At 36.1% G+C, this 12967-nt stretch overlaps 1 protein-coding gene and 1 long non-coding RNA gene across 2 annotated transcripts; one reads left to right on the top strand and one right to left on the bottom strand.

Annotated features, from left to right (window-relative positions):
• On the top strand, positions 5943-10928 carry LOC109720846 (oligopeptide transporter 5-like). The gene is made up of 7 exons (XM_020248196.1): positions 5943-6092; positions 8035-8477; positions 8569-8666; positions 8750-9322; positions 9395-9662; positions 9754-9936; positions 10047-10928. The coding sequence occupies exons 1-7, from the start codon at positions 6038-6040 to the stop codon at positions 10668-10670; spliced, it is 2244 nt and encodes a 747-aa protein (XP_020103785.1). The 5' UTR covers positions 5943-6037; the 3' UTR covers positions 10671-10928.
• LOC109720847 lies at positions 11955-12610 on the bottom strand. The gene is made up of 2 exons (XR_002219081.1): positions 12322-12610; positions 11955-12212 (listed from the first exon to the last, which is right to left on the bottom strand). It is a non-coding gene; the product is annotated as an uncharacterized LOC109720847 (long non-coding RNA).

Below are 12967 nucleotides of genomic sequence, written 5' to 3'. Positions count from 1 at the left end.
ATATACAATTAATTCATTGAAAGCGTAAGGACACGACACTCGAACCTCTTGGTTTGGGTCTTGCGGCAATCGACATGCAAAATGGCGTTTGTAATTAGGTTCCGAAGTCAAAAATAGCAATTTTTGAAAATCCGGTATGACTAGTTTTGAAGTTTGCGCATCCGAATCGGACCACTTGATGTGCAACTATTCCGATACTGAAAAATGAATATTCTGGGACAATAAGGGATGGTTGGGCGTACATACACAACACTCAGGTCTAACTAGTCTCATATCACAGGGTAGAATACTGGCCCTTATAAGCTAATAACCTCTTCCAGCACCTGCATAAATTCGTAGCATGTGAAAATCGATCCTGTAATCTCTGGCTCCGATACCATTTATTGGATTGTTGGCATCAACTATTAACACCAAAGACTCAAACTGTTGGAAATACACAACTGATTCACTTAAAGTGTACAGACACAGCACCCATAGGTTTTGATTGTAAATCGTTCCAGCCAGCCTTACGCCACTTCGAATATGATTCAGCTCAACCCTATTTCCCGCCATTTCGAACATGACTCGATCCAGTTTGGTCTTCCGCCATAGAACAGAATGCTGGTCCTTTTAAACCAATAATTTGGACTGGTTTCGTTAATGGGATTTGACATGATGGGTATTTCTTACACATAAAACTAAAGATGTGTGTCCAAAACTATTCTCCCTAATTTCTTCATAAGCCATGTAACTACACCCCAAAAAAAAAAAGTGTAAATAATGAAATTAATTTCCATTCAATTCCATTCATTCCAAACAGAATAGGGATGTTGATGGCACGGATACCCAAAATTTTATTTGAATCCAAAATCGAATAGAGCGAATTTATCATATGCTATATGGATACAATTTCGGACGCAGATATCAAAAATGAAACCCGATGAATTGGAATTTGGATATAGATTTTATTTGTATCCGATCAAAACCAGAACCAAACCCTGAATTGATTTTACATTATATATATGTGTGTGTGTGTGTGTGTGTGAGATATAATAAAAAGAAGGAAAAATTTCAAAAACCCCCATGTAGTTTCACACTTTTTCATTTTAGTACCCTGTGGTTTAAAATGTATCAAGTTAGTACCCCGTGGTTTCTCACTTTATCACTTTAGTACCTTGTGGTTTAAAGTGTATCAAGTTAGTACCATGTGGTTTTGCACTTTATCACTTTAGTACCCTATGATTTCACACTTTATCACTTTAGTACCCTATGGTTTAAAAAATCACAGGATACTAATTTGATACAAAATTAAAACCACAGGATACTAATTTGATACAAAATTAAAACCACAGGATACTAAAGTGATAAAGTGCAAAACCACAGTGTACTAATTTGATACATTTTAAACCACAGGGTATTAAAGTGATAGAGTGAGAAACCACTGGGTACTAACTTGATACATTTTAAACCACATGGTACTAACATGAAAAAAATTGAAACCACAAGGGGGGTTTTTGAAGTTTTTTCTAAAAAGAAATAATTGTTTCGGGTTCGGATTTGAATTATTGGATTTGTTGCCGGGTTCAAGTTTGGATCTTGAAAATCCGCCCTAAGTCTGATCCGTTGACATCCCTATCTACAAAATGAGATAGTTTCATTCACCGTCTATCATGTGGACTACACGACTCTCAAACCATGATGGACAGGTGGATGAGACTGCTTTATTCCCCTCCTTCCTCCCCCTGCCCGCCCCCCCCCCCCCGCCCCAACATTTTGTGCCAATAATAATGCATTATTAATCCAGCGACACTTTAATATTTAATCAACTAAATTAGATTATAAATTTATATTAATAATTTAAAATATTGACATTAAAAAATGACAATAAATTAAAGTTTGAGAACCAAACTGTCACCCTCCTGATTGTTGGAGGACCAAACATGTAATTTAGCCATACGAATTTATACGCACACAAAATAAAATAAATGGCATTTCTAGAGATGTCAACAGGTCAGATTCGGGGCGATTTTCAAAACCCGAACGGAGATCCTAACCCGACTCCAAACCCGGAGATCCGAATACGAACCCGAACCCGACGATTTTAAAATTCATATCGCAAAAGCAAACCCGACAAAAATATCGAAACCCGAACCCGAACCCGAAAATTTGAACCCGAAACAATTATTTTTTTTTCAATATTTCAAATATATTATATTAAATCTAAATTTTAAAATAAATTAAATATAATCAAATTATATATATATATATATATATATATATATGAGTGAGGCTACTATGCTATCGGAAGCACGGAGCCATTCCGTGCTTCCAGCTCGTTTTCGATGTTGCGATTTCGAATCGTGATCGGCTCCATTAAACTTGATCTAGAGTATTTGGAGTCTAGAAAATAAATTTTATGATTTTACGAATTCATTGCCTAGTGGAACGAAGGGGCTCAAAATCAACGGCTGAAAATAAAACATCTTACAAAATATAATAATATTGACATTAAAATTTTAATCAAAGATATTGATCTTTTACTTATAGTATAAAGAATTTTCTATCAAAATTTCATGTGATTTGGATATTTCTACACCGTTAAACTTGGTAAACGGCTCACTACGCCATTAAAATTTGTTGATTTTTGAGCCCATTCGATCATTAGGAAATGATATCGAAAATATAAAAATTTATTTTTCTAGGTACTCCAAATACTGTAGATCAAGTTTATCGGAGCCAATCGACATTCGAAAGTCGCAACATCGAAAACGAGCTGGCAGCACGGAAAGGGCTCTGTGCTCCCGATAGGCATAGTAGCCTCACTTATTTATATATATTATATATGAGCTAGGCTACTATACTATCTATATACGAGCTCTGGTACTTATAGTGTGGTTTTCGATCTTAGGACGTTCAAATCAACGATCCACACCGTTAAAACTGATCTAGGGTATTTAAAGTTCTAGAAATAAAATTTATATTTTGTTCGACATAGTTATTTTATGATCAAACTATTTAAAATTGGTCTAATTTTCAATGGCCTATTATTGACGAGTTTGGAGTTTAACGGTGTAGAGAATCTAAATTCTTCAATTTTGATAGAAAATTACTTAAACTATATAGATTAAGGTTAAACATTCTTGATCTTGAATTTAAAAGTCCTTTGGCTCAAATTTTAAAGATTATTCAATTTCCACCGTCCATTTTGATATAATTTATTTACTAAGTACACGAAATCGAAAAAAACTAAAATTTTATTCCTAAGAAATTCATAAACCAGATTTATATTTAACGTGTGTGGATCGTTGATTTGAATGCCCTAAGTCGAAAACAAACGACTATAGTACCGAGCTCGATACTATAGATAGTGTAGTAACCCAATTCTATTACTATAGTATGTATAGTTATATTATATATATATATATAATGAATCTGGTACAGTAAAAGGGTTTAATTAACTTGGGAGGTAAAAGTGGAAGGCGCACATACATATCCATATTTAGCCTCATAATTATAAAATGGTTTAGAAATTATTCGCTACACCATGTGTACCCGTACATCCCGTGCACCGCATTTGACATTTTAATAATTTCTAAATTTTAAAATTTAAATGTGATTTTCAATCTAAAAAAAAAATCTATGCACAAAAATCATAACTTTTAAATACCTTTTTTAAAAAAAAAAAAAAAATCCTGGCATTGTAACATAAAAGGATAATTTTAGATTTATAAAAAATAGTGTACGAAATTTATGTTTTGTTTAGTGCTAAATTTATTTGGCAATTCAAAATTCCACTTCAAATCATCATATATTTTAGTGAATTTTAATGTGCAAAATTATTTAAATTAGAAATGGCAAATAGTTTTATGAATCTGGTCCAAGTTGTAAGGTTAATTAATTTCCATTTTTTAAACCCAATAAAGTTTTTTTAAAAAAATTAAAAATTACCCTTGTAGCATTGCCCTATTTCTATAGTAAAAAATGTATGGAGGGCACCTGAACTATAGGCCGTTTTAAAATAGAGCCCTCAAATTTAAAATTCTTTTTTTAAAATTCTATTTTTTCTTTTTTGAGAAACTCATAGTTTGTTACATTAACATTTTTTCTTAATATAAAACTCAAATAAACATCAATAGTTAATTAATTTAGTTTTGTGTGCTAAAAATGATTAAAACAGTTAAATCACTTGATAAAGTTCCTAATTTATTTGGCCAAATCACTTAATTCAAAAAATAGAAGGGAAAACTTCAAATACTACCTCTGTAGTTTCGTACTTTTTTATTTTAGTACCATATAGTTTACAGTGTATTAATTTAGTATTCTATGATTTTATTTTTCTCTTTTCATTAGCTCCCTTGTTAATATTTTGTTAAATTATATACGAAAAATTTTAGATACCTTACCGAGATTTATCGAATATTCATTTTAGTTCCTTATAGTTTTAACTTTGTCACTGATTTAAGGAAAAAAAAAATAGTGAAAAGAATAATAAAAAGAAAAAAATGAAACCACGGATACCAAATTGATACACTTCAAATCATACGGTACTAAAATATAAAAGTCAAACCACAGGGGTGGCATTTGAAGTTTTTTCAAAAATAAAATAATCAAAGTTTACAAGGGTGTCATTTAAAAAAAGAAAAAAATTTGGGGGCCAATTCAAAATACTCTACACTTGAGGGGTCTCCATGCGGTTTTACTCTACTCTTTCCATATTTAGTCCCATAAAGTGTAACCAAAAAAAAAAAAAAAAAAAAAAAAAAAAAAAAAAGGTGCCCAGTGTTTTTTTAGCTGTAATTTTCCAATAAGAATAACAAAAAAAAAAGCTGTAATTTACCAAGCACACCCTGAAACTTTCCAAAATTGCATCAGTTAAAATTTTCCTGTACAATTTTGGACAGATTCTGAACATTACCCGAGAATCTGGGTAGGTTCAGTGTATGCACCAACAAAATCCCACTCATTTAGCAAAAAATTAGTATCAATAAATAAATAAATAAACATTCTAAAATAAATTGACTAAATCTATAGGGTTTTTGTGTAAATTACTTCTTGGTCCTAGTCCACTATGTCCACATGTTACTACTATCTCTAATTAGAATTTAAATTTAAATTTAGGGTAAATTTCAAATACCACCTTATGATTTCGCGTGTTCTCACTGTACTACTCTGTGGTTTAGAGTGTATCAATTTAATACTCTGTGGTTTCATTTTTTTCTTTTCGTCAGTCCGTCCGTTAAATCATATACAACAATTTCAGACATCCCACCTGTAGTTTATCGAATATTCACTTTAGTACTCTTTAGTTTTAACTTTATTACTGATTTAACGAAAAAAATTAGTGAAGGGAATAACAAAAAGAGAAAAATAAAACCACAGAGTACGAAAGTGATACTCTTTAAATCACAGGGTACTAAAGTGAGAAAGTGCGAAACCACAGGAGTGGTATTTGAAATTTTTTCTTAAATTTCAGGGAAAACTACAAAAACCTCCTGTGATTTCGCACTTTCTCACTTGAATGCCCTGTGATTTAAAGTGTATTAATTTGGTGTGGTTTCATTTTTAACTTTTCATTATCAATTTTACTATTTTTTTTCTCTTAAATCAGTGACAAAGTTAAAATTAAAGGGTACTAAAGTGAATATTCGATAAATCTAGGTGGGTATCTGAAGTGTTTAAATTAAAATAGCAGATTCACTGGGTGGTCCACGGCTAAAATAGTGGACACGGTGTAGCGAAAAAAAGGGGTCCAATAAGGGAATGTTGTGACATTGACCTCTTCAATGACAAAATTAATGAAATTATTAACCAAAATTAATTAACTTAATTAAATCATCAATTAAATTAAATTAATTACACATCACCCATGCTATAAATAACGTGGGGTGGTGGTGAGCGCTCAATTGCTTCGTCTATAAATCCCCTCTAATTTGATTCATTCGAAGAGGAGAGGGGGAGTAAAAAAAAAAAAAAAAGGGGGCTAAAAAAGAATTGAGAAAAGTTGAGGGGGAAGTTTAAAAAAAATTGTACATATTTTTTTTATTGAAAAAAAATTATAATGGCTCAATTGCAAGAACAAAATGATCTTCCTCTCTCAAACCGCCCTGCGATCGGTATGTTTGTATTTTTTTTGTAATTTTTTTTCCAATTTTTTGGGTGAATTTTTGATGTTTAAATTGTGTTATTTGGATTGTGCACAATGTTGTGAGAATAATTAGAAAATTTAAGTAAATTATGGTAAATTTTTATATACTTTTCCTATTTACAATGTTTTGAATATGGGAAAAATAAGTTTTATTTTTATATTGTTGTTTTATTTTAACAGTTTAAGTAAACTTATTAAAAAACGATGATAATTACCACGAACATATCATTATTTACTTCTTTTTTTTTTGTGTGTTTTTTTTTATGGATATCGATTCGTGTTATGTTTTGTTTTAGAAGTTTAAGTTATTAGAAAATGATGGTAATTATTATAAAACTTAGCATCAANAAGTTTTATAATAATTACCATCATTTTCTAATAACTTAAACTTCTAAAACGATGATAATTACCACGAACATATCATTATTTACTTCTTAAAACATACATAGTTTTTTTTTATGGATATCGATTCGTGTTATGTTTTGTTTTAGAAGTTTAAGTTATTAGAAAATGATGGTAATTATTATAAAACTTAGCATCAATAAATGTAGCAAAATTTATTTATTTATATTTTGAATTTTTGTATTTTTCTAGATAAATATGGAATTTTGTTTTGTGTCGCATTATCGCATATAATAAAACTATGTATGTTTTATGTGATTAATTTTTTTTTAAAAAATTTTTAAGTAATTAGAAAATAATATTTTTGTTATTTACATGCATTCACATACATGATCACAAACAAAGCATTATATTATTAATTTGTGCTTGTTTCTTTTTTTTATTTCATAGATATGAGTGTTTAATTTTTTTTTATAAAACTCATTTAATTTAAAATTTTAAGATGTCAAAAACCCTATGGTTTATGTATTATTGGTTATGAACCCTTTTTTTATATATATATTTTTTAATTTTGTAATTGAGGAACCTTATAAATATATATTGACAAATCTTTTTTTTGTTTTTATTTCTATACAATTAATATATGTATTCGTTTAGTATCCGACCCGTATTTGAATTCACTTTTACCGGACATGGATTTGCAATTTTAGTACCCGAATTCGCTTACTTTCATCTCTTTTTTTTAAAAAAATTTATTACTCTTTTTTCCATTTATGTTAGATAAGGAATAAATAATGTCATCACAATTAGGTTATTTGTAGTAATTAATGTATAAATAATGAGATTTAATGTTGTAAATAAATACAATTAATAATTATGTGTTCTAAGAAAAGTAAAATAAAATAAATAATAGCAAAGATATTAAGGAGGTGAAGTGTTATAATTTCTAGTAGTTTGAGTTTGGTGGGAATTTGATAGGTTAAAATGTACTCTCACCCCCTCAACTATAGTCCATTTTAAAATAGATCCCTCAACAATGTTATTAACTTATGCTATTTTTTTTATTCAGAATAATTTAAATATTATGGTGCTACTTCAAAATTGACTATGGTTGAGGGGTCTTTCATACATTTTTACCAAAACTTTCCTTAAATAGTAGTGTATAATTTTTTCTTTTTTTCTTTTGATCAATCCAATCACCATTTTTGCTTAAAAGTACGACACAAAAACACTACTTTTTCATGAAATTTAATTTTTTTTTTTCAAAAAAAAAACTATCTTTAACAAATGAAAAATGGTTTTGTAGCCAAAGTACTATTTTTTGAGATATTTTTCGAAAAACTTTTTATACTAATTAATTAGATACATTAATTGCAGCATTGGTAATGTTAACTAATGTTAGGAGGGAAAAAAAACACCTTTGATTTTAGCAGAGTAATAAGATTTCAAACCCAATATGTTGAAATGTGCATAACATATGAACGAGTTATTATGCATGGTAAAATTCAGAATCAGTAGGGTAACGTAATGCGCACCGATGCGTAATTCGTCGTGTTCGCGTCGCGCAGAGGAAGAGATCAACGACAGCCCGATCGAGGAGGTGCGTCACATCGTGTCGATCGCCGACGACCCGTCCCAGCCGGTTCTGACGTTCCGAGTGTGGGCCGTGGGCATTCTGTCGTGCGTGATGCTCGCGTTCATCAACGAATTCTTCAGCTACCGGCAGAACCAGCTCGGCATCGGCACGATCTGCGTGCAGATCGTGTCCCTCCCGATCGGCAGGTTCATGGCCGCCACCCTCCCGACGAAGCCCGTGAAAGTCCCGCTGACGAACTGGTCCTTCTCGTTCAACCCCGGGCCCTTCAATCTCAAAGAGCACGTCCTGATCACCATTTTCGCGGGCGCGGGCGCGAGCAGCGTCTACGCGCTGAACATCGTCGCCATCGTCAAGGCCTTCTACCACCGCGGCCTCCACCCCATGGCTGCCATGCTGCTGACACAGACAACTCAGGTCAGACAGACAAACTGTCAGAAAACTGCAGCAGAAACTTGTACTTTCTTCTTTTGCAGTCTGCTTTGAATTCCATGTTACTTGTTTGTAGTTGCTCGGCTACGGGTGGGCCGGTTTGTTCCGAAAGTACCTGGTCGACTCCCCCTACATGTGGTGGCCGATAAACCTCGTTCAAGTCTCCCTCTTCAGGTCCGTGTGTCGGGTCGCGCTATTGATTTTTCGTTCTTCGAGTAACTGAAATAACTAACTTTCTGTGAAATGGTGATGCGAAGAGCGCTGAACGAAGAGGAGAAGAGGCCGAAGGGACGGCTGTCGAGGCTTCAGTTCTTCCTCATAGTCCTGACCAGCAGCTTCGCCTACTACATCGTCCCCAGCTACTTCTTCCCCGCGCTCTCGTGCCTCTCCGTCGCTTGCTGGATATGGAAGGACTCGGTGACGGCACATCAGATCGGGTCGGGGCTCAGAGGGCTCGGCATCGGGTCGTTCGCTCTCGACTGGAACACGGTCGCCGGCTTCATGGGCAACCCCTTGGCCACGCCCGCGTTCGCGATCATCAACACGCTGGCGGGCTTCTTCCTGATGATGTACGTCATAACCCCGATCGCCTACTGGCAGAACGCATTCAACGCGAGGCACTTCCCCTTCTTCTCCAACCGCGTGTTCGACCATTTCGGCAAGCAGTATAACACGACCCGCATCCTCGACGAGAGCACCTTCTCCCTGGACCTCGCGGAGTACGACTCCTACAGCAGGATCAATCTCAGCATCACATTTGCCTACACCTACGGATTCGGCTTCGCAGGGCTCATGGCCACTCTGTCGCACGTAGCGCTCTTCCACGGAAGGTGCAGTAGCTCTTTCTCCGTTTTTCTTTAGGTTCCGACGCTCGTCGCTCACCTCTTCTGTCGTTCTCTTAGATCGATATGGGAAATGTGGCGTCGGACGACGGAGAAGGTGAGCGAGAACTTCGGCGATGTCCACACGAGGCTGATGAAGAAGAACTACAAGGCCGTCCCGCAGTGGTGGTTCCATCTTCTGCTGCTGGTTGTTTTAGGACTCTCCTTGTTCGCCTGCGAAGGGTTCAACAGGCAGCTGCAGCTCCCGTACTGGGGCCTCTTTCTAGCGATGGCCTTAGCCCTCATCTTCACCCTCCCCGTCGGCGTAATCACCGCGACGACCAATCAGGTAAAACGTCGGGCTCACTACTACAAATATTCATCACAATCGAATCGAATCAATCAATTGATGGACCGGAATGATGCTTGTTCTGAGCCAGCAACCAGGGCTCAACATCATCACCGAGCTGATCATCGGTTACCTCTACCCCGGGAAGCCCTTAGCCAACGTCGTGTTCAAGACCTACGGTTATATAAGCATGGCGCAGGCGCTCACGTTCCTCGCCGACTTCAAGCTCGGGCACTACATGAAGATCCCTCCGCGGTCTATGTTCTTCGCGCAGGTAATGAACCTCTGTTCCAATCAGCTGAGCTATTTTACGCATGTTGTTCGTTGGGCGAAAAGAGCGAAACTCGTTGTTTCTCGTCATCATCGACGTGCCTTTTTGAGCAGCTGGTGGGCACGGTAGTTGGGTCGACGGTCCACTTCAGCACGGCGTGGTGGCTGCTGACGACGGTGAAGGGGATCTGCGACGTCGACAACCTGCCCAAGGGCAGCCCGTGGACGTGCCCGGGCGACGACGTGTTCTACAACGCGTCGATCATCTGGGGGGTCGTCGGCCCGCTGCGCATGTTCGGGCGGCTGGGCAACTACTGGAAGATGAACTACTTCTTCCTCATCGGCACCCTCGCGCCCGTCCCCGTGTGGTTCCTCGCCAGGTGCTTCCCGGATAAGAAATGGATCCGGCTCATCAACATGCCGATCATCCTCGGCGGCGCTAGCATCATGTTCCCGACGCGGGCCGTCAACGTCATCATGTGGGGGTTCACCGGACTCATATTCAACTACACGATCTACCGGCGGTACAAGGGGTGGTGGATGCGCCACACCTACGTGCTCGCCGCGGGCCTCGACGCCGGCATCGCCTTCATGGGGGTGCTGACGTTCATCGCGCTCGGCTCCTTCAACATCTACGGGCTGGACTGGTGGGGCGGCGTGCAGGACGACTACTGCCCGCTCGCCACCTGCCCGACGGCGCCCGGCTTCACCGCCCCGGGATGCCCGCTCGTCCAATAAGAAAAAAAAAAAAAGGCTATCGACTTCGGGATTCGCGCCAAATAGGAAAAAACAAAACAAAAGAGGCCCCCATTGGCCGGTTTGCTCCTCGAATTCAGTGCTAAGTTGTACATATCTGACACTTGGTTTGATTTTTGCTGGGTTTGTGAATTGTGGCTGATTACAAAACCACAAAAAAAAAAAGAAAAGAAAGAAAAATTGTTGGAAATTATTGAATATTTGAATGAGATTATTATTTCAGCCTAGGTTTCATTTTAAGACTCTGTATTGGAATCAAATTGGTGATTCAATTTAACTGCTTTTAGTTCGTCGAAATTTAGTTGGATTCTGTTGGAAATAAATTGCTTTTTCTTCGAATTTGAATTGGAGATGAATTGAATTTATGTTTTTTTTTTAATATGCCCTTGTTGTCGAACAATGAAAGAAAAGCTGATAAATTTTGTTATAAGCTAGTTGGTTTCAGTTTATAAAAAATCAGTTTAATTTAGGTTGAAAATAAGGTGTTTTTCTTCGAATTTGAATTAAATTTATGTTCAATTTAAAATTACTGGATTCGATTCAAGCACATTTCTAGATTCAGCAGCAGCCACTTTTAGCAGATCATTTTTCTGCTGCAGCAGGAATCAGAACTGAGATTCTGATAGGCCCGAAAGTAAAAGCGATAATATAATGCTTTTCCTAAAAGCACTACTCAGACCATTTCAAAGCAGTAATTTGATCGCAACAATCGGATAATTAGTTCTGAAAAGCATGAAATATTAGACATTTATGCAGTAATTTGCTCGCGACAATCGGATATTTAGATGCATACAAATGAACTTGAGTTTTGGTCACCCTTTTAATACCACTTTTAATAGATCATTCCGCAAACCAAAAATGTCAGAATTTTCTGCTTCACCAGGAATCAGAAATGAGATTCTGAGAGGCCCAAAAGCAGAAGCGCCAATACAATGCTTTTCTTAAAAGCACTACTCAGAACGCTTCATCCAACAACACTACACCCAAACAGATCCTAAATGTAAACAAATTTCGGTTCTCATAGTCATATCATCAAACAGCTCCTAAACAGATTGAGACTACAAATCAAACACTTTGTAAAGAGTCTTACTACCACTTTTAATAGATCATTCCGCAAACCCAAATGTCAGATTTTTCTGCTTCACCAGGAATCAGAAATGAGATTCTGAGAGGCCCAAAAGCAGAAGCGCCAATACAGTGCTTTTCTTAAAAGCACTACTCAGTACACTTCATCCAACAACGCTACACCCAAACAGATCCTAAATGTAAACAAATTTCGGTTCTCATAGTCATATCATCAAACAGCTCCTAAACAGTTTGAGACTACAAATCAAACACTTTGTAAAGAGTCTTAATACCACTTTTAATAGATTATTCCGCAAACGAAAATGTCAGATTTTTTTGCTTCACTAGGAATCAGAAATGAGATTCTGAGAGGCCCAAAAGCAGAAGCGCCAATACAGTGCTTTTCTTAAAAGCACTACTCAGAACATTTCATCCAACAACACTACACCCAAACAGATCCTAAATGTAAACAAATTTTGGTTCTCATAGTCACATCATCAAACAGCTCCTAAACAGATTGAGACTACAAATCAAACACTTTGTAAAGAGTCGTTCGATATATGCGTACCGTTCGATCGTGCGAAAATAGTTCCGGTTTCTTGTGGCCATTTCGTCGAACACTTGGTGGGCACAAATGTAGAGTCCATTGTCAATTGGTAACCAGGTGGAGAGATTCTTTGAACTGTAGACACCATTTTGAGATAAGAGCTCCAAACTCTTTTATCTTTCCATTGAATTGTAAGAGCTCCAAACTCTTTTATCTTTCCATTGCAATTCACTCAATTTTGTTTGCTTTGATTCGAGTTGTTACTTAGCCATGAAAAATGCTATGCCTCTCCAATCGGTTGTACGTGTGCGTATATATATATATATAGGGTTAATTTCATGTAGGTTCCTGTAAATACAGTGAATTACAAATATATCTTTATAAAGTTTAATTTTATATGTTTGTTCCTACAAAAGTCTTAATATTTTCAAATATATTTCTCTAGTTTATTACCTTTAAAGCAGTGGTCATTTTATAAATAAAATGACCTTTTTATCATCATAAATATGTCCCTCCAAAAGTCTTAATGGTTAATTGAAGAGGAGTAAAAATGTCAATTTACCTCATTAACTAATTAGGGTTAAGTATTTTACCTATGGTTAATTAATTTTGGCTAAATTATAGAAAACCCCCCTGTAATAATCCGCTTTTTTACTTTCCCCCTTTA

Source organism: Ananas comosus, linkage group 14 (genome assembly GCF_001540865.1).
Source record: "Ananas comosus cultivar F153 linkage group 14, ASM154086v1, whole genome shotgun sequence".
Taxonomy (NCBI): domain Eukaryota; kingdom Viridiplantae; phylum Streptophyta; class Magnoliopsida; order Poales; family Bromeliaceae; genus Ananas; species Ananas comosus.
The sequence above is the reverse complement of the archived record's forward strand: the minus strand, read 5'-3'. Positions and strand labels throughout refer to the sequence as shown.